Below are 27,786 nucleotides of genomic sequence, written 5' to 3'. Positions count from 1 at the left end.
TATCTATCTATCTATCTATCTATCTATCTATCTATCTATCTATCTATCTATCTATCTATCTATCTATCTATCTATCTATCTATCTATCTATCTAGTGTGAGTATGTGTGTGCTGATACTGGGGTTGAAACTCAGTATCTTGCACTGTGCTTAGTTTTTTTTTTCAAGGCTGCTGCTCTACCACTAGAACCATACCATCACTTCTGGCTTTTTGCTGGTTAATTGGAGATGAGTCTTGCGGATTTTTTTTTTCTGCCTAGGCTTGCTTCAAATTGGAATTCTTAAATCTCAGCATCCTGGATAGCTAGGATTACAAGCATGAGCTATTATTACCTAGATAAAAAGATAATTTAAAATTTTCTGCTTTTTCATTGTTTATGGCAGAGAAATCAATTAGGTAATAATTAACAGTACTGTTTATTAAATGTCTATTAGGTGGTCAGCACTGTGTTATTGCCTTCATGTAGTCTCTCTCTTTTTTTTAATCTCCACAAAACTCAGGGAGATGGATACTTTTGTTTTGCAGGAGGCCAGATGACTAATAGTAAGTGGCAGACCTGAGACTGGATACCACAATCCTATGTCTGTAGCTGCTGAGTTATACTTACTTTCATACCTCTCTTGGCATTGCTTCATTTATATTAACATATATATGCCATATGGACATACGTAATGATGTCACAGCTGTCCCTTTACTAGATGCCTTAGTAAAAGCCTACAGCTATTCTCTACTTGTTAAATAGGAAGTAAGACAGATCTGACCTCTTTGAAAATGTCTGTATCCTTCTGTCTTTATGTGCTCCATGAGGATACAAATGCATCTGCACACAGAGGACAGAGTTTGGAAGTACAAAGAGGAAGAGCAATGAATCAAGTGTTCAAGAGTTGCATGAGCATGTGGGGGAAATATATGAAGAATACAGAACCAAAGGAGTAGGAGAATTTGCAACAAAAGACAGAACCAAGGAAGGAAAACAAATGTATCTATGCAACGTTTTCTCTCCCCCACAAGATTGGTGGAAAATAAAAGCAGCAAAATTAAATTTTTTATACATATTTGCTCAAATAGGTCATTAATTAACAGTAGTTTGATTTGAGATGTGGACAGTATCTTTGTTTAGAAATAAAACATTAAGAATTTTCACTAGGGCTGGGAAGGTGGCTCAGCAGTAGAATGCTTGCCTTGCATGCATGAGGCCCTGGGTTCGATTCCTTAGAACCACATAAGCAGATATAGCTGGCAGTGGCATTGTGGCTCAAGTGGTAGAGCACTAGACTTGAGCTGAAGAGCTGAGGGACAGCGCCCAGGCCCAGAGTTCAGGCCCCACGACTGACAAAAAATATATATAAATAAAAATAAAAATCACTAATTACTCAGGAGGCTGAGATCTGAAGATCATGCTTCAAAGCCAGCCCAGGCAGGAAAGTCATGAGACTCTTATGTCCAATTAGCCACCAGAAAACCAGAAGTGGTGCTTTGGCTCAAAGTGGTAGAATACTAGCCTTGAGCACAAAGAGAGCCCTGATTTCAAGCCCCATGACAGACCCTCTGCCCGCCACCCCGCCACCCCCAAAAAAAAGAATTTTCAGTGATGACCACATATTCCCTTCTGCCTACTGATGTATTTTTCTTCCTCTTTTGGTAAAGATTATACTACAATTATTAATCCATCTAGGAGATGGCCCACTGTCTCTACCAATGACCACTGGTCTTTATAGTTCAGTGTAGGATCTTGTATTGTATATGTATTTAATATCCATATTTATCTATAGAAATTATATAGATATTGACTATCAAATATATATATGTATATATATATAGATAGATAGATATTGACTATCAAATATATATATATATATATATGAATAGAAAGTTTTGATTGAAAAGCTACCTGAAGGGCCAGGACAGGTGAATAATGAAATTTGTACAGGATCGTAAGACACAGAAGGAAAGGATGTTCTCACTGAAGTAGGTTTGTTGTCACGGTTACTGGAATACAAAATTATTTGAAATGAACTGATTGACTAGCTCTGAATTGAGGGATGTACACAGCAGTAAATAAGTGCTAGTCCGGGCATACAAAAAGCAACATAGCACAAAGTCTGCCATTAGCTTTTTACTTGCTCTTTTTCAAAACAACAACAACATCATTTATTTCTAAGGAATAAAATATCTAAGAATGTGGCTCATTTTTATTTTTGGCTAAGACATCTGGCAAGAGTATATGTTTTAAATTATTATTGCAAAGCAGAATTATACCTACACCAACTTCGATAACATCAAATTGAAACAATGTGGTATTTCTTGTGGATAAAGAAAGTCAATGGACTTCTCTGTGGTGGTCTAGGGACACAGGGGTATAGCACACAAATATTGGAAGTCCTCTTTAATGGGTGAACTAGTATCAGGGAATACATGATATTTGTGATCATAAAAATAAAGTTTTCTGGCCAGGCACTTGGGGCTCATACCTGCCATCCTAGCTACTCAGGAGGCTGAGATCTGAGGACTGCAGTCCAAAGCCTGCCCGGGTAAGAAAGTCTGTGAGACTCATCTGCAATTAACCACCAGAAAACTAGAAATGGCTCTGTAGCTCAAAGTGGTAGAACACTAGCCTTGAACAAAAAAGCTCAGTTCTCAGGTCTTGAGTTCAAGCCCCACAACTGACAAAGACAAAAAAAAAAGCTTTCTGTTAATTACTTGGTTTTATATATTTTGAAAATATAAAGTACATTCTTCCTAATTATTAGTCTGCTGATCTATCCTAAGTGCCCCCAATGGAAGTTGGAGCTAAAGAGATGTTCAGTAAAACTATGTTGAGAATGGGTGAGTGGATCTGTGCCTTCAAATGGTGGAACCACTCTATTTTCTCTAGTTAGTTCCACTATCATTCTAGATCTGGAATGAGTTTTTTTTCTTTTCATTTTCTATACTCAATAGGAAATTATTTTCCAGTCTGGCCCTACATATACTGTGTAGGGTTATAGTGTTATTTTTTCCAAAATGGAAAATTGTCTTACTGTTTATTTGATTTCAAGTAAACTAATATATGATCGTTGAAAAAAAAAAGGAGATAAACAAATGGAAACAAAAATCATCCCACTGATCCCCTTGTGAAAGAAAACACCCACTCCTGTGACAAAAGAGGAAGCCAAGGTCCAGAGCTAAAGGAGGAGGGACAAATGCCCTTTGTGTTCAGATCAGAACCTGGATTTAGATGGCTCTGGATTTCTGGTTGTGGCCATCTGTTTCCTGGACACACCCTGTGCCTTCCCAGGAAAGTTGGCTGGGCTATAAAGCCTGACCTTCATCATTCCCATAACATCAGTTTTTTTTTTTAAGTCTTTTGAAGGGTGCATAGGAACTTACCAAATCTTATATAGCAGAATGAAAAGGTTTATCTTGAAACATGAAAACGTAAACTTAGTGGGAAAAAATATAAGAACATCTCTTTCTGGGGGGGATGGGGAGAGAAGAGAGAAGGAATATAACAAGGCCATAATACAGATAGAAGTCTCAGTTAGATGAGGTGAGGCTAAATGTATGTCATTAAGCATTCTTAACTAAGCTTTACTGTATACATATGTTTTAAGACTAACATTGAAAGAAGACAGGGGCTGGGAAGGTGGCTCAGTGGTAGAGCACTTGCCTTCCATGAATGAGGCCCTGGGGTTGAGTCCTCAGCACCACATAAGCAGAAAAAGCCGGAAGTGGAGCTGTGGCTCAAGTGGTAGAGCGCTGGCCTTGAGCTAAAGAGCTGAGGGACAGCACCCAGGCCCAGAGTTCAGGCCCCACAACAGACCAAAAATAAATAAATAAAAGATAAATAAATAAATAAAAGATAAAATAAGGCATCTTTACATACCTCTCCCCCCACCCCCCACTCCACCACACACACATCCCTGGAAGAAACCAATCAGGTAGGTGGGTAGATAATTCTTAGGTGAAGTCTTGAACCTGAGGAAATCTGATCCTTTCTCTCCATCTCAGCATGGTTCCAGTCAGTTTTACCATTCCTCTTATATGATTCCCTGTCTCTCCATATAGAAAGCGAAGAAATGGAAAATGCAATCTAGCTTGATACCTAATGGCCACATCTCTCCTCCTGAGCTGTAACCTAGCTCCTTAGATCTGCCTTGCCCTTACCTGACCCATTTCCTGACCACACTACACTACACACTACACTACCACGTCACCAGATAATATCTAGTTATCAGCACATTTTCTTCCAGCCACTGCACAGTCACAGAGATCTGGTTGCTGCTTAATCAATGTTTGCTAGAAAACCCAAGGCCCAATAATACTGCATTGTAAAGACTATAGATGTGCTCTCTTAGGCCCAGGCATTATCTACAAACCTTGGATACCCACTTAACCCCTGGCCTCAGGTTCTCCTTCGTCAGTCATTTCCATCGCCCTGCCATTTTGTCTCCTTTGATGGTCCCATTCCATTACCCCTTCATGACCTCTTATTCGTTGAATATTTGCTTTCTTGAAATATCACCTTTGGTTTCTGCATCGTTACTATCCTATGTTATTTATCCCAAATGACTTCTCTAATAATTATTCATTCATTCTTAAGAAGCCAAGATGAAATTTTCTTATCTTAAAATACTTAGGAAAAAAATCTCCCTTTGGGTGTGATTTATACCTGAAATTAAACGTAAGTCTTATGGTCACCCAAGAATAGTCTTTTCCAATTCTCCCAGGTGGAGCAATGCAGAAATCTTCCTTCCAGCTCTTCAGACTTAACAATCTTTTGAAATTTTCTCTCTCCTAGAAGGTTTGCGAACACACACTCCCTCCCTCCCTCCCTCTCTCCCTCTCTTTGTCTCTCTCTCTGTCTCTGTTTCTCTCTCTCACTGTCTCTCTCTCATCTGTAAGCTCTTAATTTCCATAGCCACTGCCTTGATCTAGGCCTAATTCGATCAGTGCTGAGTCTCTAGATTTTAGTTCACTAATCATAACTTTTTCAACATACTTACATCCCACAGATCTTTTGTTACACCCAAGATATGTAACACCAACTCTTTTCCCTAAGCATTCAACAGGTTTCTTGCATCAGGATTTGTGCATTTGTGTGTGTGCACGTGCATGCGTGCGCTGAGGCTTAAACTCAGAGACTGGGTGGTTTGAGGTTTTTTGCCTTCTTAATTAAAAATCTGCATTAGAGGTGCAATTGCTCTCTTCAGCATCATGAAGGAAAGGACTATCTATTTTTTAAGTTTTAAAATAATATTTTAAAAATTTTATCATAAAGGTGATGCACAGAGGGGTTACAATTACATAAGTAAGGTAATGAGAATATTTCTTTTCTTTTCTGGCAGTGATTTTGTTGCTTTCTCCCTGGGATTTCTGGGAGGCAAAGCTGACTTGATTTTAAGAGCATAGTTTCTTATTCTGAATTCCTGATCAGCTTTCTCAGAAGAGCATTGGATTCTAGGCACATTAAATGCTACTGTCCTTTGCTCTGAGGCCTAAAATGTCCACACACACATTTATGGCCTGTGCTTCATACGTCAATGTTTTTATTTCCCAGCCTGCTTTTAAAGTCACCACTAGCTACAGTGGCCTCACACAGCATGGTGACTTCAGCCACACCCACAGCTGCTCCAGCGATGCAGCCCGCTGTCCATCAGCCTTTACCAGGGAGATGATAGGGCTCCTATGACCTTCAATAAGGAACCCTTGCCACAGCTTCACCAGGGACTTTTTGTCTTTAGTTTTTAGATTGAAGATTCATTTCCAATATTCAGCAATATCTGGCATCTCTCTATCATTTCAATATTATGAGCGCATTTTCAAGGCTCAATTCACACGTTACCTTTGTCATTAAAAAATTCTACTGTGGAAAGCATGGATTGAAAGCAACTGTTTGACCCTCTTTTTTCTTTCTTTTTATGTTTTTCTCTATTTTCTTTTCCTTTCCTCTTTCTTTCCTCTCTCTCTCTCTCTTTCTTCTGGCAATATTTATAATCTCAACAATCAGGGAAGCTTTCTATATGTACGTTTACCAATTGACATGCAATATGCCCTTCAGAGGAAAGAGTCTTTTGAGGCCTGAAACCAGCATTGTTCATAATAAAACACAAGCAGGGACCAACTTGGAGCTTTACCTTTCGGCTTCCAGACGCATCTCCTCCCTCTTTTGCCTCCTGAGTTCTCTGCGACGTTCAAAATCATCCATGGTGAGGTTTCAGGTTTAGAAAAGCCCAGGAAATGGCTGGATCTAAAGAAGAGGAGGTGGAGTAAGCATCCTACATGAGGCAGCCTCAAGCAGCACTGGTTCCTCCTTCCCTGTCTCCACCCCCTCCAGCTTTTCTTTACTCTTAAGAAAAATTCCTTCCAAGTCTGATCAGGTAGCTAGTGATCAGTTTCTGACTCCTAAGCAGTGTTAAGTTTAGTCTTTTTCCTAAAAACTATAGGAGAAAGCAAGATCCTAGGATAACCTTGAAAAGAAAACAATTCGAAAAAGTAAAAAAAAAAACCCAGGAGTCAGATATACTGGTAGACTGCCTTGAGAACTACTGACAGACTTTGTTCTTTGTAACTTGGGGAACCCCAGACGAAAGTTAGGGGGAAAAAAGCAAAGAAAGAAAAATAGAAATAGGAAATGAGAAGGATTGCAAGAAAGGGATGCGAGGTCACTAAGAAAAGTAACAGAGACATAAACTGATATGGCATGTAGGCATCATTTGGATATTTTAACAAGTATTACCATCAGGTTTTTAATAACAGCCTAAGCCATGAGACTGTGACTAAATTGTACCATGAAGCAGCATTTTCAAAAGCAGTTTCATTGTGACCAAATTGTCTTCAGAGCAGAAAAAAAACAAAAACAAAAAACCCAGCTCTTTCTCAGATATAATCCAATCAGTAAATTTTTTTTCTTTACCCTTTCCTACCTCCTTTGTGATGGCTTTAATTCCAGAAAGATCTTCTCTTTCCAGCTTTTCAAATGAGGAGCCTTCTTCCCTTGCGTTTTTGTGCCATGGAATCAAGTATTCCAGAATTTCCCTGCAGCCCCCCAAACCTAAAATGACTACCAGGAAAGGGGAAGCAGACTCTCCTCGCTTTGTTTACAGAGCTGTCAGTGGTTAGTTAAACTCGGCCTGGAATCTGGCATTTAAGGCCTGCTTGAAGATTGTTTCCTGTGTGGAGAGGGAGGCCTCCACTTCCTCTGGAATCCTAGGCTCTGCTGCACTCACATCGCAAAATACTTTCCAGCCCTTCCTATGGACATGAAATGAACTATTTGCCCAGCATAAGAAAATCAGGCAGAGTAAAAGCCCCAAATCATCATGCAATGGCATCTGTGTGTGTGTGTGTGTGTTTGGTGGAGGGGGAGTGAGCAAAACTTAGATTCTGAAACCAAGTTCACAAACTTTTTTCCATAAATTGCCAAATTCTTTTATTTTCAAGAGCTTCTTTCTCCTCTTAAAAAAATAATAAAAAACCCCACAAACAACAAAAAAATAAAACCCTTAGCCAATAAAAACAAAATGATACAAGGTTAGATGTTTTTTCCCCCTACCTCCCTCTTCTAGGGTATTATTTACTCCGCTTCCAAATCTTTAGAAATTCAAATTTGGGGTTTGGGATTTTTTTTTAAATGTAAGATTTTTCTTTCATTCTGAGTACTTCTTAAGACTGTGCTAACAAGGGAGAAAGAGTTCTTTTTCATGTGTGTTTTAAAATGCGGGGAGAGAGCCTCACCAGGGACCCTCAAGCTACAGGATTTGGGCATGAGCTCCTGTTCTGCCAGTTCTGAGGCAGCTAGGGGACAAGTTGCAAGGGAGAGCTTGCTGGTACAGTGAGGCAGCAAACTCTTTTCTTGAGTAACTATAGTGACAACAACAGAGAGAGCTGTCTAGATACAAATTATTTTATGTCTGAATGTGGCCTAGTAGCCTGGTGAGCATGCTCAAAATTCTTCCTGCTTCATCCAAGATAAACAAGGTGTTCTGACTACTGATCAACTCCAGCTACACCTATATATCTGCTGCAGGTGATAAGGGACGATGAAGGAATAGCACCAACAATGCTGCCCAAGATGTACCAGCCTGCCACAGGCAGCCTATCCACCCAGGAACATAGTGCAGTCACTTTTCCCATTCTCATTGGCTCTCTATCCACACAAATTCTACTACCCATTTGATCCTCCTGTTCCTTGGTTTTCATTTCTTACTTTGGCCTATTTTTCATTTTCTTTCTCTTTTTCGTCAACCATGGGGTTTGAACTCAGGGCCTAGGCACTGTCCTGAGCTCTTTTGCTCTACCACTTTGAGCTATAGCCCCACTTCGTTTTTTCTGGTGGTTAATTGGAGATAAAAGTCTCATGAATTTTCCTTTGTGGGCTGGTGTTGAGCCATGATCCTCAGATCTCTGCCTCCTGAGAAGCTAGGATTAAAGGCATGAGTCCCCCAGCACCCAGCCCTATTTTTCATTTTCTAAACATGGAAAAACTATCTGTTGAATGTGCATGTGGAGATACCAAGGAAGAAAGAAAAAGGAAATGGGAGAGAATGGAATTCTATGCAACTTAGCTCTGTAGACCTGTGTTTGTGGAGCTATGCTCTGTGGCTATCAGGTGGGTATAGCTGAAGGTGGAGAGAAAGTAAAACACATCTGTGCACATCTGCATCTCCTTGGTGTGTGTGTGTGTGTGTGTGTGTGTGTGCACGTGTGTGTGTCTTGCAGAAGGGGCAGAGAAGGTGTATATGTTTGTGAAATTGGCTCTTGATTGGTCTGAAATCAAGATATCTTTATATAACCCCTTTTTTCTGGCACTGTTTCTATGTAAGAGGAGCCATGTCTGGGTAGAGCTGTAAGTGATTTTCCTCCCTCTTTTAAGAGCAGCAGCTTACATGTCCCCAGTTGGTAATCCTTCATTTCCTCCCCTACCTCCAGTCAGGGATGAATTCTTTCCAGCAAAATTGGTTAGGAAACAAACTCCCAACCAATGAAGTGATAAAATGTCAAGACAGAGAGACTCTATACCCAGGAAGCTCTTGGGTGTCACAAATGAGCAGAGTAGCAAGGAAGAGAAATTCACGTGAAGAGAAGTATGCATTCATGTGTGGGAGAGTGAGTAGGCCCGGGTCTAGTCAAGGTACCTTATATGCATATAGGAATATGTTAAAGTGAACCCCCTTGCAATACTAATTGATGCTAATAAAAATGTAAAAAAAAAAAGAATAAAACTAGTTGTGTCATAGACACGGAATAAATTAATATAGCCTCTAAAAGTAACAAAAACTGAAGATGTACTGTGTGATGGACCAACCATCTTTTAAACTTAATTTTTTTTGTAACTGAGACTTTTTAAGATTGTTTCTTAGACATAGAGAAACTGAACAGAAACTACAGTTCCCTTATACATCTCCCTCCCCTATCCTATTTACTTTTCTCATAAAATTAGGTTAATTTGTTCCTTCCTTCAAAAAAAATTAAGGTCTAACCATATCTCAAAATATGACCTTATTCAAATCATTACATACACACACACACACGCAGAGAGAGAGAGAGAGAGAGAGGAGTTAGGATGAGATTGTGAGGATAGATCCTAGTTCGATAAAAAAAACTGTCATAATAATAGGAGGGAAATGTAATACCAAAAGAAATACAAAGTAAATAGCTTGTAAAGATACAGGGGGAATGTCATGATAATACCAGGTGCTCCCCCCTGAGAGACAGGCATGGCACAAATCTTTCTCTAGTTTCTTCTGAGAGAGCATGGTCTGTTCACAATTTGACTGCATATGTCCAACCTTCAGAAATGTGACACAATAAACGATTCTTGTTTTAAAACACCCCACCTAGGCTACCTCGTTGTTGGAGCAGCCATGAGAAACCAATGCATCCTATGATTCACATCTTGGCAATAATGCAGGGTACATGCTTTATTATAAACAACTCAAATTCAATGAGTTTTTAGAGACTGAAGAACACAGTTTACATCAGAATTCATCTTTTTAACTGAATATACAATATCATATGTCCACAACATATTCCAGTATCCTACAGAACATCTTCTCTGCCTTAGAAACCTCCTGTGCTCCTTCTCTTCACTTCATTCCACCTCCTTCTACCCAATTCCTGACAACCACTGGTCTTAGGTTTCTTTAGCTTTGGCTTTTCTAGAAGGTTATATACTCAGAACCACATGGTATGTGTCTGGCCTCTTAAGACTGGCTTCTTTCAGTGACAATATGAATTTAAAGTTTTTCTCCTTGTCTTTTTACAGCTTAATAGCTCTACTGGGCTATTTCTAAAATTGTAATTTTATTCTATTTACATAATAAACCTGTGAGATAGCTATTACAATCCTTATCTTACAGCATTTTAAAGTATACACTCAAAAATGATTATAGTATTCTTGGACTAATCTAGGACTTGTTTTCTATTCCAGGGCTAAATTAAGAGCATCCAAGAGAAGGTCTAAGAGGATGGTTATCAGTGATCTGATCTCCATTTTAATTCTTGGATCACAAGAGCTTGGACAGGAAAGGTCTTATAAATTACCTGTGCCTTCCGTTTCAAGCCATTTAAATAATAAAACCACCAATTTATGAGAGATTTCAATTAAATTAGCCTTCCAAATATTTACTGAGTGTCTTTTATTAGTAGTGCTTTGTAAGTCTTACAAATCAGGATAGTCATCTAGTTAACAGCATCACTATATACATTTAATATCTTAAAAGTCTTCTTGCCTGGTGCTGTTAGCTCATTCCTGTAATCTTAGCTACTTAGGAGGCTGACATCTGAGGATCATGGTTTGAAGTTAGCCCAGGCAGGAAAGTCTGTGAGTCTCTATTTCCAATGAACTGCCAAAAAACTAGATGTAGAGGTGTGGCAGAATGCTAGCCTTGAGAACAAAAGCTCAGTGACAGCACTCAGGTCCTGAGTTCAAGTCCTAGGACCTAAAAAATAAAATTTCGTCTTGTGTATCTCACAATTTCCTCCTCTATTTCTCAGTGTCCTCACCTTCAACATAATGCTTCTCTCCTATTACTTGGAAATCAAGTCTTCTAGTGCTCATAACCATTACTAGAGAGGCTCTTTCAAACCAGTCATCATTTTTCATCCACTGTAAATTTCATAATTAACTACTTCAAGGAAGCCTCACAAAAACATTTATACCAATGATTTCCAGTAAATATTTACAGGGTATTACTATGTTCCAGTAGCCATGACACTGGAAATGAAACAAGTCAGAAAAGGTGTTTGTTTTCCTAGAAATTTGATTTCTTTGTCTATCAGGCTGCTGTAGCTTAGATATGTTTTGTTCTCCAAGGGCTCCACCTTTAAGAGGTGGAGCCTTGTAATAGGTTGGAAGTTCCATGCTAGGCTTGCCCTTTGAAAGGGATTGATGTTCTGGGGCACAAGGAGAAGGGCTGGTTAGTTCTCTCAATAGTGCTGTTAGAAACGAGCAGGAGTGGGCCCTTCCTGCCCTCTGCTTTCCCGTTCTGTCTTGTGCTCTCTCCCTCTTCTCACATAGAACCCCTGTGACTGGGATGTCATCACCACGAGGCCTTCTCTAGAATAGCCAAAATATAGCCATGCCATACTGCTGGGCCTCCAGAACTAACAGCTAAATGAACTTTTGTTTTTGTGTTTTGTTTTGTTTTTTTGTTTTTTGGGTCAGGTCGTGGGGCCTGAACTCTGGACCTGGGCACTGTCTCTCAGCTCTTCAGCTCAAGGCTAGCACTCTACCACTTGAGCCGGCTTTTTTCTTTTTGCTTATGTGGTGCTGAGGAATCGAACCCAGGGCCTCATGCATGCAAGGCAAGCGTTCTACCACTGAGCCACCTTCCCAGCCCCGAACTTCTGTTTTTTATAAAGCATTCAGCCTCAGGTATTTTGTTACAGAAAAAGATGAATTTTTACACAAACATGTTATGCCTGTCTTCAACCTGATTCACAACCATTGTCTACTATTTGTGTTTAGTTCATAGAATTTAGAACTTTGAGCCAGGTACTGGTGGCTCAAGCCTGTAACCCTAGCTACTTAGGAGGTCGAGATTTGAGGATCACAGTCCCAAGCCATCCCAGGAAGGAAAGTACATGAGACTCTTATCTCCATAAAGCACTACAAAACCAGAAGTGGTTCTGTGGCTCAAGTGGTAGAGTGCTCACCTTGAGCTGAAGAGCACAGGGACAGCACCCAAGCCCAGAGTTCAAGACCCCAAACCAACAAAAAAAAAAAGAAAAAGAAAAAGAATTTGGAGCTTTGTGGGAGAAGGAAGCATATTTTGTCTGTTGTAAAACCTGGGTTAATTTCAGCTAGGCTATTACTAAAATGCAATGATATGTCTCTTCTTCCAGTAGTGGGTGATGTCTGAGTGCCATTCACTCTGTAGATTCCACATCTTGGTTTCTAATTATCTTTACTTACATCAGTCCTTTAATTGTACTCATCCATAAACCTTTGGCAAACAGACAGGAACAAACCTTTCTGAGATATGGATAGAAATAGTTGGGCATTGTTGGTGGGATGTTTTCTTCAAGCCATAGCATCCCACATTAAAAAAACACACATTTCATTACCTCTCAGATGTATTTTATAGCTTTCTACCCCTTCATTTTTATTCCTTCTATTCTGTCCACTTGGAACGAGTTCTTGCTCCTTCTCCCCTATCCACATTCTATTCAGTCATTTCTTGCTGACTCAGATTTCATTTCCTTCATGCTTTCCTATAGACCCTCACTTAAAAGTGGTCTTCCCATCCTTGAACATCCAAAACTCATCCTGATCATTAATAATTGCTGTCTTATGCCAGCATACTTATCAATAGTTCTCTCCAAATAACATTCAAAAAATTTTAAATTAATAGTTTACCTTTCATATGCTTTTATCCTTAAGGCAACATGTGACAAGAAACAGTCTTCTTGAAATGCTTACAACTGGGTCATACATCTGACTGGAGTCTCTAGATTTTTGTATGAGATTTTACCATTTTAAATATGGAAAATGTAATTCAAGCTGATTCATCTCTCTGGACTTTATTAACTGATCAGTGTTTACAAAATAAATCAAAGGCCTTGGTACTAGATTATATATGAATCTCAAAAGTTATATAAACCCACATTTGCAGTAGTTACACAGTAAATCTGGCAGTGTTTTCTTTATGGCTGTAGAAAATGAACTTTTGTCCTTTAAAAAAATATCAATTTATCAACCCACTTTGCTCTTTTCTGAACTGAATGGTTCATTTGGGACCCAAAACCCAAATAAACAAATGGATTGTAATGTACAGTTTGGGCTTAACTTTAGCTCAACCTTCATTATCTTGGCCCAAGAATCTCTGCTACTTAAAAAAAAAAAATACAAGCAGCCAGGAGCTGGTGGCTCATGCCTGTAATCCTAATTCAGGAGGCAGAGATAAAAGGATCATGGTTCAAAGCCAGTCCAGGCACAAAAGTCCATGAGATTCTTGTCTCCAATTAACCAGCAAAAAAGCTGGAAGTGGAGGTATAGCTTAAGTAGTACAGCCAGCCTTCATTGAAAAGCCAAGTGAGAACACATAGATCTTGAATTCAAGCCGCCATACTGGCATGCCACACACACACACACACACACACACACACACACACACACACACACACACACACACACACACACACACGGTACAAGTAATCATTGAAACACATTTGTCAAGAACAGCCACATGGAAATGAGAACCAATATTAGCCTGAGGAGTGCTGCTTTCTCAAGTTCTTTGTTTCCCTAATGAGTTCAATCCAAAACACAAAGTCCCACTAAGAACAAGTTAACAAGTAAATTACATTTCCTCTATTTATATTTCTCTATCTGCGGAATGGGAGAACTGACACATATAACAGTCCTAAAGCAGTATCTCTGCACCAAATTTAGACAATTTAGATTTGTGAAATCTAAATTTGGAAGGCAACATATGTAGGGGCTGTAAGTTATATCTTAAAGTGCTACCATAAATAACATAGCCTTAATTTGAAGTACTCAATATACTTAAAATGCTATGGTTATCATTACTTTGTTTCCAAGCAGAATGAAGAAATACGTCCACTTAATTAAGACATACAGAACTTTAATGTTGGTTCCCGAACCACAGCAAATTGGTGGGAAACCAGGATTTATATGGGGATTCATCTCTAAAGAAACATGTAACTTGCTTAAGAAAGTGAAGAGAAGTAAACATTTGGAAAATAATACCTTCCATCACTTGCTCAGAGCTGAATTATTTTTCCCTGATGAACTCAGAGAATTAAACTGCAAGAAACTAGTTGATAGCAAATAAAGCATGTGTCCCTGATATGCTCATGACCCATAGGAAAGAATAAATGGCAGGCATATGAACAGGTGGAAATTCTCCACCAACTGTGTCCAAGTGAGGAAAAATGTACACCCTTGTTGCAGAAAAAAGATAAGACCCGTAGCAGGGGTTGGGGATTTAGTTCAGAGGAAGACCACTTGCCTCAAGTTTGGCCCTCAGCACAGAAAAAATAAAAAGGCAAAAAAAATCTGCATAAATATACGAGTGTCTGAAGGACAGAAGCATACACCTCATTATCACACATAATCCAGGTGTGAAGCGGGGGTTGGCACTGACAGAACTATCCAGCAATGAGGAAGGCTGCCCCTTCCACTGGGACAGAGGTAAGATGGCCATCTGTGTAGAGTTAGTGTGACAAATATATTTTTAATAGTCTAAGTCTGTGTTGTCCAATGAGATAATTTAAGTGACTTAAAATTGGGAATGCAGTTTCTCAGCTTCACTGGTCCCATTTTAAGTGCTTGGTGGCGATGTGTACTTAGTGGTTCCTGCTCCCGTATAAGTGTAGAGAATGCTTTCAACATGGAAGAAAGCTCTACTGGACAATCCTGCTGTGAGAAGATCCCACTCCTGGGTTGTGTGAAGCCATGGGATGCCTTTTAGAGACACGTTTATGCAAGCTATGTTCTCTGAATGTCTGTCTTCCTAGACCTTCTAATCTCATGGGGAAAAAAGTATTGAAGTGTGGGCTATCATACAGCTCCACCTCTCCAAGAATGGATTAGCAGCCTCTTTGTTCCGTGTGGGAGTATTTTGTGGATGGATTAATGTGGTGACTAAGCACTCGGATACTGAGAAAGTAAAATTCTTAGCAAATGCAAAAAAATAAAAAATAGAAAAGAAAAGAAGATGGAGACACTGCCTGAAGAAAGATCATACTTCAAACTGAGTAACGAGACTCAGAGAGTGATTTACTTGGAAATGAAGATTTTAAAAATGATGGATTTTCACAGGCCTACAGCCAGCTGATATTCGACAAAGGAGCCAAAGACATACAATGGAAGAAACACAGCCTCTTCAACAGCTGGTGCTGGGAAAACTGGGCGGCCACATGCAGAAAACTAAAAGTGGACCCCAGCCTATCACCATGCACCAACATCAACTCAAAATGGATTAAAGACCTTAACATTAAACCTGAATCTCTGAAACTACTGCAGGACAGAGTAGGAGAGACACTTGAACTAATAGGCACAGGAAGGAACTTCCTGAACAGAGTCCCAGGGTCACAAGTTGGAGAGAGACTCGACAAATGGGACTACCTTAAAATAAAAAGCTTCTGCACAGCTAAATCTATTGCAACCAAGCTAGAAAGACAACCAACTAATTGGGAAAAAATATTTACCAGCAATATATCAGACAAGGGGTTAACATCCTGTACATACAGGGAACTCAAGAAACTAATCCCTCCCAAACCTAACAAACCAATTACTAAATGGGCAAGGGAACTAAAGAGGGACTTCTCAAATGAAGAAATAAAAATGGCAAAGAAACACATGAGGAAATGTTCGTCATCACTGGTGGTGAAGGAAATGCAAATAAAGACAACCCTGAGATACCACCTTACCCCAGTCAGAATGTCCCACATCCACAAATCAGCCAACGACAAATGCTGGAGGGGATGTGGAGAAAGAGGAACCCTATTACACTGCTGGTGGGAATGTACACTTATACAACCACTTTGGAAAGCAGTCTGGAGGGTCCTTAGAAAGCTAAAGATTGACCTCCCTTATGACCCAGTCATACCACTTCTAGGCATCTACCCTGAACAACAGGAACCAATATACAAGGACACGTGCACCTCCATGTTTATTGCAGCACTGTTCACAATAGCTAGGATATGGAAACAACCCAGATGCCCCACCACAGATGAATGGATCCAAAAATTGTGGTATCTATACACAATGGAATATTATGCAGCCATTAAAATGACAAAATAATGGCATTTGCAGGGAAATGGATGGAGCTAGAAGGAATCATGTTGAACGAGGTAAGCCAAAAGCAAAGAGACCAATGGTACATGGTTTCCCTGATAAGTGGATGCTAAATCCAAAATGTTAGGTGATACGACAAAACTAACAGGACTTAAGAAACAAAGAACTCCCACTCATCTGGTTGAACCACTACTAAATATCCCCATGCTGCTGATCACATATATTGTATGTATGTGTACACCGTTATACGTTATAGACTGTGATAGACAATTTGCTCCAGGAAAGTTAGAATGAACTTGTGACTTTAAATGAGCATCATTATCCCACAATACTGTGAAATTCGGGAAATTATGTAATCACTTAATCACAATAAAAAAAAAAAAGGACCTGGGGAAAGTAGGGAGGGAAGGGATAGTAGGGGGAAAACAATGGAGGGGGTAACAATGTTCAATAGGAAGTGTACTCATTACCTCACTCATGTAACTGTAACCCTCTGTATAGTATCTTTACAATAAAAAAAAAGAAAAAAGAAAATATCCAAAAAAATGATGGATTTTTGTTCCATTTTTGTTTTGTTTGAGAGAGGGTCTCATTGTATAGCTCAGGCTGGACTCAGACTCAAAATCCTCCACCTCAGCTTGCTCAGTATTGAGATCATAGTTAAAAATATATATTATAAACATGGTTCCAAGATCACTGTATTTTACCTAACAACAATTTTGCTTGCTGGTCTTATTTTGTGGGAGATTGGCCTAGTACTGTGATCCTCCTACTTCTGTTTCCCATGTAGGTGGGCTTACAGGTGTTAGCTATCATGCTTTGCAGTGAGGGCCTGTTGAAGACCAGCAGAAGACTTTAGGAGTTTTGCACCACTTACTTACTGACATGATTTATACTGATATTATGTTTCTATTTGTGCTCTTAGTCTTATTACCTGTATTTTAATTACTAAGGACATGCTTACCTTCTCTAAAAGATCACCTTGAGGTGATTACTCACTTTCATTACCCCCTCAAAGTTCTTAGCAACTATTCTTATACTTACTGTTAAGTTCACACTTGTTAAATCGGAATGGCTTCCAAGGCATTGCTTATTCATTGGACTTAACTGGTAATCAGACCAACTTGGCCAAGATATTATCAAAAGACCATATCTCTAGTGGATTCATAGCCACCTCTGGGTGGGGCGGGGGAGGGGGAGGGTTATAAAATGGTAGTTCTGCTTTTTTGTTTGTGGTCGTTTTCCTCCAGAGGGAAAGAACATTCTAGCTTCAGGAAGAGGAGTTTCAGGTGTTTGTAAGCAAGGGAACTGGTTTGTCTCAGGATATGCAAAAGAAAACAAATAGATGATATATGATAAATTAAAAAAAAGGAGAATCAGGGTTGAATGGATTCAAATTTCCATGGCCTTTAGAGATTCCTTGCCACTCCTCCATCATAATTAAAAAACACTGACATCCAAGGCTTGTTTAAATGCTTCCATCAGTCTTAAAAAAAAGTGTTGTCTGATTTTGTTCTCTAACCACGCTCAGTAATTAGAAACATAAGGTGCAGCTCTGAATGTTTGCTTGAGAACCTACCATTCCCAGGCCTGGTGTCTTTACCTATTGGCCGCCAGGATTTTGGCTTTTCTCACCATCTCCCTTTGGAGATGAGGAAGAATGTGAGGTTGCCATAAGCATTTCAGAGGTAAAAACTGGAGACCTCTACCCCGTAGTCATTGCTTCTGATTTTGGTACTCTTTGTCTTTGTCTTCTATATGTTTATTTGATTTGGGGAAGGGAGGGGGAATCATAGAAATGGTTGGACATAGGATGAACCAATGCAACAAATCCAACAGTGATACTCACTAGACATTATGTTGAAAATTAACTTTATAACTTGGAGTGCGAGGGGACTTGGAAGGGAGGGAGAGCGGGAGAAAATGAGGGAGAGGGTAACACTGTTCAAAAAGAAATGTACTCATTACCTTACATAACTATAACCCCTCTGTACATCACCTTTACAATAAAATAAAAAAATTAATTAATTAGAAAAATTTGGAGACCTCTGGCACCATATAGATTTGAAAATATATGGAAGAAACTCAATTGTGTCGACCCAGTTCCTTGCTGAAGGTATATACATTTACACTGGCTTTGGAAGTCAGTAAACCAAAGATGGCGAGACCCAGATTTCAAACCAAAGGAGTCAAAAACAGGGTCTTTACAACAGCCAGCTTGAGTTGACAGCCCAACCAAAAAAGCCGATCTGATGGCTGATGGTGCATTTTTGTCACACTCTTGCTGGAAAATCTGCACTTTGTAAAATGTTCAGGTTTCACTTCTGACAAAATCCACGAAGAAAATGGAAAAATACTTGTAATTAAGGACTTTGACTCTAACCGTTACCTAGTTTGTCAAATTAAAACATGTGGCAGCCACCTGCTAAAGAACTTGGGGGGAGGGGGAAGATACCTTGTTTTTCTACCTGACCTAAAATCTTTTTTTTGGAGCACATTTGTATTTCTCAATATTTTTGCACTTAAACAAAAGCTGTCCGCACTATGTAGAAAGATGACTAAGCAATTTTGCATTAAGTAATCAAAGACAGCCCTGCCAATTTTAGAATAATTAAGTTTCTGGAGCCTAATATAAACAGTTCCAAGAACTACATGTGGCCTATCAAAAGTATATATTACAAGTAGTCTACCCTGTGGCCAGCTGGCCGACAGATCAACCTATTAAAAATAGAGTTGTTCAGAATTTGGAGTATTATTTTTCTTTTCTTGCCATATTTTTCCTGCATTCAACTTTGTTTCTTTGGGAATGTTGTCAAATATACAAAGGAATTTAAAAAAAAAAGGTTGTGGAATTGTACCTCTTGTAAACGAATGAGCATTTCCCTTGGGGTGCTATGGAATTCACAAATCAATTCAATTTCAGCTGTCTATAAGGGCCGCCAAAGCAGAAGGGAACAAATGCATCTGCCTTGTTCCCACTCAAAGTTGAAGGGTTTGTATTTCGCCTAATCATTGCCAAGGTATATAGAAACTACCATACACCACTAATAGTCATTACCAGGTAGGTTGATGGGGCAGAATTTGTCCGTGTGTGTGTGTGTGTGTGTGTGTGTGTGTGTGTGTGTGTGTGAGAGAGAGAGAGAGAGAGAGAGAGAGAGAGAGACAATATAAGGGTTTTAAATTCAGAACCTTATGTTCTCAATTGGCTTTTTTGCTTAAGGCTAATGTTCTACCACTTGAGCTTTTTTACTGGCTTATTGGAGATAAATGTCTCTTAGATATATATTCCTGGTTAGCTTTGAACCGTGAGCCCAAGATCTCAGTTTCCTGGAAAACTGGGACTACAGGTGTGAGCCACTGCATCCTGGCCATCACTATTACTATTGTTTTTACTAACAAGCTTAACGTTTTAGACGTAACCCTACTGGATTAACTGATTAAGAATTTAAAAGAAAAATTTAAACTTGTATCATGTGTTATGACATGAATCCTGGCTAACTTTATGTAGTAGATACAGGCTAAGTGGAGAAAGTAAAGATAGGTAGATGAATCTAGTCCACCAAAATGTTAAATAGGTTCCCCCCTCCCCAGCTGCCTTCAAGGCTAATTCTCTACCACTTGAGCCACACGCCTTCCACTTTGGTAGTTAATTGGAGATAAAAGTCTCATGGACTTTTTCTATCTTGGGCTGGTTTCAAATCTCACATCTCAGCTTCTTGAGTAGCTAGGATAACAGGTGTGAGCCACTGGTACCTGGGGAGCAGGAATTTTTAGTGGAGGGAGTAAATGAATGAGAACACGGAATATGTTATTGTGCAAAGCATTCAATGGTATTCTGTGTTTAAATCAGACATAATCAAGAGGGGCTGAGACTGTAGAATTGTCACCATGTGAAAACGTTGATAAGGACATTTTACATATGGTTAGAAGTATCATTCATGTAGTAGTCATGTTTGGCATAGCATATAAACCATGAATGCAGATACCCTGCCTTTATAATGTTCAAGATCAAATGACAGAGATGGACAGACAGACAGACAGACAATCAATCAATCAATAAAATACATATTGTGAGAGGAGAAGGAAGGAAAAATCATTTACTATAAGAGAAAACTACAAGAATGATCTGATTATGTATGTATATTTGTGCCAGTGCTGGGGCTTGAACTCAGGACCTGGGTCTATTCTTTAGTTCTTTCACACAAAACTGGTGTTATACCACCTAAGCCATACCTCCACTTCTGGCATTTTTTGTGATAAGCTGGATCTAAGAGTCTCTCAGATTAGGCTGCCTGGGCTGGCTTTGAACCACCACCCTCAGATCTCAGCCTCCTGAGTAGTTAGAATTACAGGCATGAGTCACTGGTGCAGGGCTCAAACAGGAATGTTAATATACATAGAGACATGCATGGATTAAAGGAACACAAGCTCCTCATAAGGGAACACAAGCAACTCAATGAACACAGTTTGTACTCATTCATCAAATACACCCTGACATCTATTGTATCCCAGAGGCTCATCCCTTTGGATGCAAATAAATAAACTTCCAACTTTCCTCTTCTAAAGAAATGAGGAGGAGACTTTACTAGTCCCGTTTGAGAGATGGTAAACTATTCTCATCCCCTGCTTTCCCACCGCTGGTCTTATGTAAGTAATACAAAAATTATGATCCACCAGATACTGTGCGTCAGAATTTATGCAGACACGGGAATTCATGTAAGACATAAACTAGGGTGGGAGGCAGGACAGAAGGTATTTTCTGGATCTATCCAGCTTGGTGATCTTCTGACCATAAAAGCATGTTTCTCACCCATCATCAAGCAGAAACTTGCCGATTTCAATAAAGCTGGCCCACTGTGTTTTTAAACTCTGGTTCATGATTCCAAGAAATGAACTGTTCATAATAAATTTATCCCAGTGGCCGAACATCTCACAACCAGCTTTTCCATTTTGAATACCACAAACAGACCTTTTATTTGTTGACATACAGCCCCTGGATATTCATGAAAACAAGATGTTCTCTTGCTGCTTTTTAAGTTAAACAGATTTAAGTCAGGGTCTCAGTTGAATTTCAAAAACAGATGTTACATAGCAAAAAATGCTGAACTGACCCCAGCAGCGAGAGGCTAGTTCACTTCAACTTGGATATTGTATGTCAGCAGCAGGAGCGATCAAAACATGCCTTAAACTGGAAGCAGGAGCAACTCCAGGTTTACTACCACCTTGTGGGGGGAAATGGCTGCCACCTAGGTCTAAGAAGACCTTAGGCATCCAGGACTCTTGGTATGGGAACTCAGCATTACTAAGAATGAGAGGTTTAGCTACCTTTTCCTCTCACCTGCCACGATCTGCTCCTCTGTAGGTCCCAGAAGCCTTCCATGAAACAGCTGTGCTCTAGCCATGATGATTCCTCTCCTTAATCCACTCTCTCATACACATACAACTCCTAGTCAGACTAAACTCTGAACACTCGCAATGAGTTTGCCCTCATTTCTGACTCTGGAATTCTGCTTCCTCTTTTCTGTAATCAGAAGTGCCCTCCTCCTCTCCTTTTGCAAACCCCATACGTTTTTCTAGAGTCCAGCTCATTTTTTTTAATTAAACATTTTTTATTGTAAAGGTGATGTACAGAGGGGTTACAATTACATAAGGTAATGAGCACATTTCTTTTTGAAGAGTGTTACTCCCTCCTCATTTTCTCCTGCTACCTCCTGATTCCCTTCCCCTCCCAGTTGTAAAGTTCATTTTCAACAGAGTATCCTGTTGCATTGGTTCACTCTTTGTCCCACCATTTCTGTGACCCCCCCTTCCCTTCCTCAAATCAGATAAACTTATATACAAGGCAAAGGGGACAGAAATAAAAAACAGTGACAATAGGGAATAAGCCAAAGGGGGAAAAAGAAAGAAAAAAGAACTGCAAACAGTTCCATTTTTTGGAGCTCATTTCAACAAGCATCATTTTATATGGTCATATGCACATAGCTATTGAGATATTGTGATCTTCTGCTATGAATATCCTAGACATATTCTAGTTATTAAATCAAGTTTTATCTGTATCTCGGAACCAGCCTCTCTTTTACCTTCGACAACATTCTTGGCAATGGTCAGTAACACATGGTGGTCAGTAACACATGGTTTATTCTGCAGACCTTAATCAGATCTGCAGCTGATCAATGTGAGGAATTAGATCTCTTTTGATATTCCCTGAATGCTTTCTTCTATTCATGAATAGGAAACATTAGCTACATGGTTTAAGCATTTTGGCTGGAGACTACCAACTAATGCCCCAGTTTGGTAATAAGCACTGTTTGTTCCATCCTCTCTTGTTTTACCTTTCTGGGATCACCATAGAAATGCACTTGCTCGCTCTCCTTGTGCCAGCAAGGGTCACATGACTGCTTCTGGCAATGTTTCTTCTGGGTAGCTTTGCTATGGGAGTCCCTTCAGAGTTCTTTGTCTCCACCATGGTGGTCAGTATTTCCCAAGGATAGCTTTTGGGAGGTGTCACTGACTATGGAAGTCAAGAATGTGGACCAGAGGCCTTCCATGCCACCAGGGTAATGAGAAACAATGAATGACAAGCAAACTTTGTATAAAAATCACCAAGATTTTTGGTTATCTCTAACCCCAGCATAACCTAGCTTGTCATAATATACGTCTCTGCTTCAAAGCAAGTACTTACGTATCTATTCCCTATTTCCTTCTGTGACTTCTGGTCTAGAAATAAGGACAGACAAGCTGATTGGAACACTTTTGCAGGGAGAACATCAGGGCATAGAAATGGCTCCTATTTTATTTCCTCGTTGGCCTCATTTCATCCTCAGGAGCCATGAAAGTGCTGTTAACTATGGAGGTGTTTGTACATTACATGATTGTTTATATCAAGCACGACCAATTCAAATGTTCTTAAGAGTTAAGAGGTATGGGCTTGGAAGGTGGCTCACTGGTAGAGTGTTTGTCTTGCATGCATGAGGCCCTGGGTTTGATTCCTCAGCACCACATAAGCAGAAAAGGCTGGAAGTGGAGCTATGGCTCAAGTGGTAGAGTGCTAGCCTTGAGCTGAATAGCTGAGGGACAGCACCCAGGCCCGACTTCAGGCCCCAGGACTGACAAAAGAAAAGAGTTAAAAAAAGAGTTAAAGAGGCAAATATTTGGAGGACATGGAGAATGCTTGAATCACAAAGGACATTCCAATTTAGTTTTGAAGAAAATATGATCTGCAAGCCAAGCACTGATAATACATGTTTGTAATCCCAGCTATTCAGGATGCTAAGATCTGAAGATCATGGTTCCAAGCCAGTACAGGCAGGAAAGTTTGTGAGACTCTTACATCCATTTAATTATCAAAAAGGCAGAAGTAGAAGTGTGGCTCATGTGGTGGAGTGTCAGCATTGAGAGAAAAAACTAAGGCACAGTGCCCAGGCCCTGAGTTCAAGCGAAAGTATTCATTCACACACACACACACACACACACACACACACACACACACACACACACACGAAGTCCCCTTATTTAATAGTTATGGAGCACCATCTAGTACTGAGCACAGTTCTGAAAACTTTATAATTATCAAATTACATTCTTATAACAATCTTTTTAGCCTCCATTTTACAGATTAAAAAAATCAAGATCCAGAGAAGTGAGTTATTTGCCCAAGGTCCACACAGCTAGTTAATGGCTGTAGACCTGGGATTTACACCCACCTGGTCTAAGAGTATGTATGTTTAATTAGAATACTCTGTTACATGTTATAAGACTTGTAAATGGATGATATAAGATCAACAGGGACCAGGGCCTTAGGTGAAGGCCTGGAAGGACTTATGCTTCCCAACAAAGTCTTACCAGGACCCATTTCCTGTCAGGAGGGTTTGGTTTGCCTCATGTTAGGGTAAGCTCATATGTGATGTTTATTAATGAAGTAAAAATGAATCTCCTGTTTATGTTCATTTGTACTTTGGCGAACTGATTTGTTATTTCACTTAAGTGGGGTTCACTTAAGAAAATAAGCTGAATTCATCCTAAAATCTTAAAAAGAAATAAATCACCACTCTTCACACGTTGACGGATTCTTTGCTTTACTCACTGTATTAACTTTAGGAAGCTAAGTTATCTAAGCTCTTGGATGCCTAGGTGAGGACCTATCTAGGTTTTGTAGGACCTGAAGATTATTCAGGAGGCTTATTATCAAGAGCCTTTCTTTAAAAAGCAGAGTACAATATTAAATGTACAAAGTTAGGTTTGGGCTTGTGGCAGGACTACAGCTCCATCGGTTTCATGACATACCAGTTTCTGATTTTTCAACTTCTTAGAAGTTAAATGTTCTTAGGAACATTCCATAAAAAATGTCACAACAACTTTACATTGGTTTTCATTTCAGTTACTTTTAAAATGACAGGTTCATTAAATGAGGTGCATGAGAAGAGGGAGAACATTTTGTAATATTATGACCCCTTTGTCAGGCTGAGGCCAATGAAAAATAAATAAAGAATATCAGGCACGTTAATTTATGTCAGTGAACACACTATTGGGTTCACCAAAATTTCCACTGCATTGATTTTCTTTTAAAAAGAGATAATATTAGAATTGTTAATGTAGCCCAGACCTAAAATAGCACCTGTTATGGAGATGACCCAGTTCAATTACCTGCAACTCATCTCTGCAGTAAGTGAGTGGAAGTGTATGTATGAGAAAGCCACAGTCTCTTTCATCCATCTCAACTTATAATTGCCTCATTGATTTATAAATCATTAGCCAGTGATCTGTGGGAGGTGCTAAGATCAGTTCTTAGAGTCTTTCATGGTAACAAACATCTTTACACAGTTGCGTCTTGATTTACACTGAACTAACATCTTGAAAAACCCATCATAAAGCAGAAATACATTTTCCATATTTAAACTGCCAAATATGGTAGCATGGTCACACAGTAAAGTTCAGTGTATCAGTGGTTTGTCCTCATGATAGTGTGTTTGACTAAGAAAGAACTATGGTACACAACCTTACCTAGAGTATTGGGCTACCAATTACTAGCCTGGGAAAAGATCCAAATGGAAAATTCAAAGTACGGTTTCTAACGAGTGCATATGGTTTTTGTACCTTTATAAAGCTGAGAATTCCTAAATAGAACCATTGTAAGTCAGGGACCACCTGCGTTTATACATTTTGTGACTCTGTGATAAAATCAGGATCAAAATCATGGATTTAATATATTTATGGGAGAAATTCTTTGAAGAACTTGCAGAAAATGTTCTTGGTAGAACTCCTTCCTTAAAGCCTCACATATGTTTGCATTCACTCCCCCCAAGCCCCTGCTTTTGCATTCTCTGGATTTGATAAACATACATTCTCTCAAACTCAGGATACTTCATTCTACACTATATCATTTTTAGTTATTAAATAACAGGACTCAATATTAATGTTGGCTTTCTCCATCCTTCTTTAAGAAAGTCTTTTCAGCCAAAGATATTAAAGTGATTTTTTTTTCCTGTCAGTGAAACAGCCAGCATCCTAAAATCACAGCTCATCTAGACCACATTGGCGTGAATATTCAGACTCCATTTGTCTCCAGCTCTTAAAGCTGGTGTTAGAGTGAATGATGGACATTTTGTTTTGAATTAGCTAAAGGGAAGGAGGGGAGACCCTCCAACGAATAAGTTTAACCTAAAGTATCTGTTTCAGTGACTGTAGCTTTGCCTTTTCCTTAAGAAAAAAATGAAAGGAAATATAGCTCTAAGTTGACATTGATGGGGTTCGGATAAGAGAGTAATAGGAAGGAAAATGTCTTAGGTCTCCTTGGGGCATTTTCCCCATCTCAGATGGAGGGTTTATTCTACTTAAATCCTACTTGTCTTGTTGCACATGCAAGAGGGTCACAACTTAATTTTATCGAACATCTCAGAGCAGCGTTTGGAAGAATTTGAATCTATGTCCTTTAATTGTACAAGCCATATTACAGGTAAGACTTTTGATGGTTTAAAGGGTAAAATAGCATCACCATTATTACTACTGTTTCTTTATTGGATAGTCACTTGTGCTATGGGAACAATGGCTGAAAAGGAGTTCCAGACAGGGCTCCTGGAAACATGGTGTTTTCCTTCTGTCTTCTGCACCTCCACCTGGACTGGGCCATCCTGGCATAGTCTGTCAATGATTATGTGGGATGGGAAACGTGCACTTTCCCAGAGGTGCCTCTCACGAACAGATGCAGTTCTCTGGACCTCAAATCCCCTTATTTAATCAAGCTTAGATCTATAGGCAGTGAGCTGGAATGTTCTCTTAACCTTCTTGCAGCTAGAAAGAACCTGGGACCCTGTGTTTGTCATGGCCCAGTAAGCCCCAGACAAACACTGGCTACATCCAGGCTCACAATGCACTTTCGTTCTTGTATCTCAGGACAAGGACCCTTGGAGCAGCTTCCTTCAGGGGAGATTGGATGAAAGAGTAGAATCCAAGCCTTTTTCCACTGAGACTCATCCTACAACAACTCCCAGAAACCCAGTGGAAGGCATCTTGGTTTCAGAAAGACCTCAGATCCTACCAATTTGGGTATACTCGAGCTAACCAGGAGATGAAGCATTTCATCAAGGGTATCCAAGGGAGGTTCCTTCTGCAACATTTTGAGGAAAAAGGAAGACTAAAAAAATTCCCAAACCTCACTTTCTGTTCCATCTGGAGCTCCAATGGACTCAAAAAATATTGGCCCACAGTGATTGTAAAGTCTCCCGTGTATGTGGTTCTCACATAAGGGCAACGACGGCTAGGTGCTCACAACTCAAAACACTGCTTTCACATGCTGTTAGGGAAGTGATCTTGAGCTGACTGAAATTAATGAAACACAGTTGGGAGGCACCTATGCTGGCCCCTGGCCATCATTCATTGGAACACCCCCGCGAGGCCATTCATGGATCACAGAGCTGTTTCCTCTTCTTTCAAATTTCTTATTTTATATAAATAGCACTTTGTATCAAATCCTTGAATTGAGTAACAGTGGCGTTTTGGGTAGTTTCAAGACAATGAACTTTTTTTTTTTCCTTTATGGCTGTTCTAGGACCCCAAAGAGGAAAGCGTGGGGGTGGGTATTTGGAGAAAGCTAGCATCAACGTTCAGCTAAACAAATGGGTAGAGGGTATAGAAAAAGGAGGAAGACCCAGACCTTCTATAGCCTCTCTGCTAGTAATCACACAATCAAAAAGCTGTTTAAGGCTGGGCACTAGTGGCTCGTGCTTGAAATCCTATCTATTCAGGAGGCTGAAATCTGAGGATATCTTGGTTCAAAGCCAGTGTTTGAGACTCTTATCTCCAATTAACCAACCCCCCCCCAAAGCCATACGTGGAGGTATGGCTCAAGTATAGAGCACCAATTTTGAGTGAAAAAGTTAAGGGACAGCTCCAAGGCTCTGGGTTTAAGCCCCAAATCTGGTGCGAGCATGCACACATGCACACATGTGAGCGTGTGTATACACACACACACACACACACAATTTCTAAGAAGTCCCACCCCCTCTATGTAAGAAAGACTAAAACTGGATTTTGAGAGGTCTTTG

At 39.7% G+C, this 27,786-nt stretch overlaps 1 protein-coding gene across 6 annotated transcripts in view; it reads right to left on the bottom strand.

The window, feature by feature from the left end:
- Positions 1-27,786, bottom strand: part of Cald1 (caldesmon 1) — a 182,271-nt gene that overhangs the window by 93,118 nt on the left and 61,367 nt on the right. For 5 of the 6 annotated variants that reach the window (XM_013021703.1, XM_013021710.1, XM_013021706.1 and 2 more), the window contains exon 3: positions 6,117-6,229. In XM_013021703.1, the coding sequence (XP_012877157.1) occupies positions 6,117-6,187 (71 nt within the window). In that variant the 5' untranslated portion in view covers positions 6,188-6,229. Of the gene's footprint in view, positions 1-6,116; positions 6,230-6,905; positions 7,023-27,786 lie in introns of those variants that run through there. The other variant, XM_013021704.1, reaches the window with a different exon arrangement.

The sequence above is a fragment of the Dipodomys ordii genome, unplaced genomic scaffold, assembly GCF_000151885.1.
Source record: "Dipodomys ordii isolate 6190 unplaced genomic scaffold, Dord_2.0 Scaffold56, whole genome shotgun sequence".
Taxonomy (NCBI): domain Eukaryota; kingdom Metazoa; phylum Chordata; class Mammalia; order Rodentia; family Heteromyidae; genus Dipodomys; species Dipodomys ordii.
This window is presented reverse-complemented; position numbering and strand designations above follow the sequence as displayed.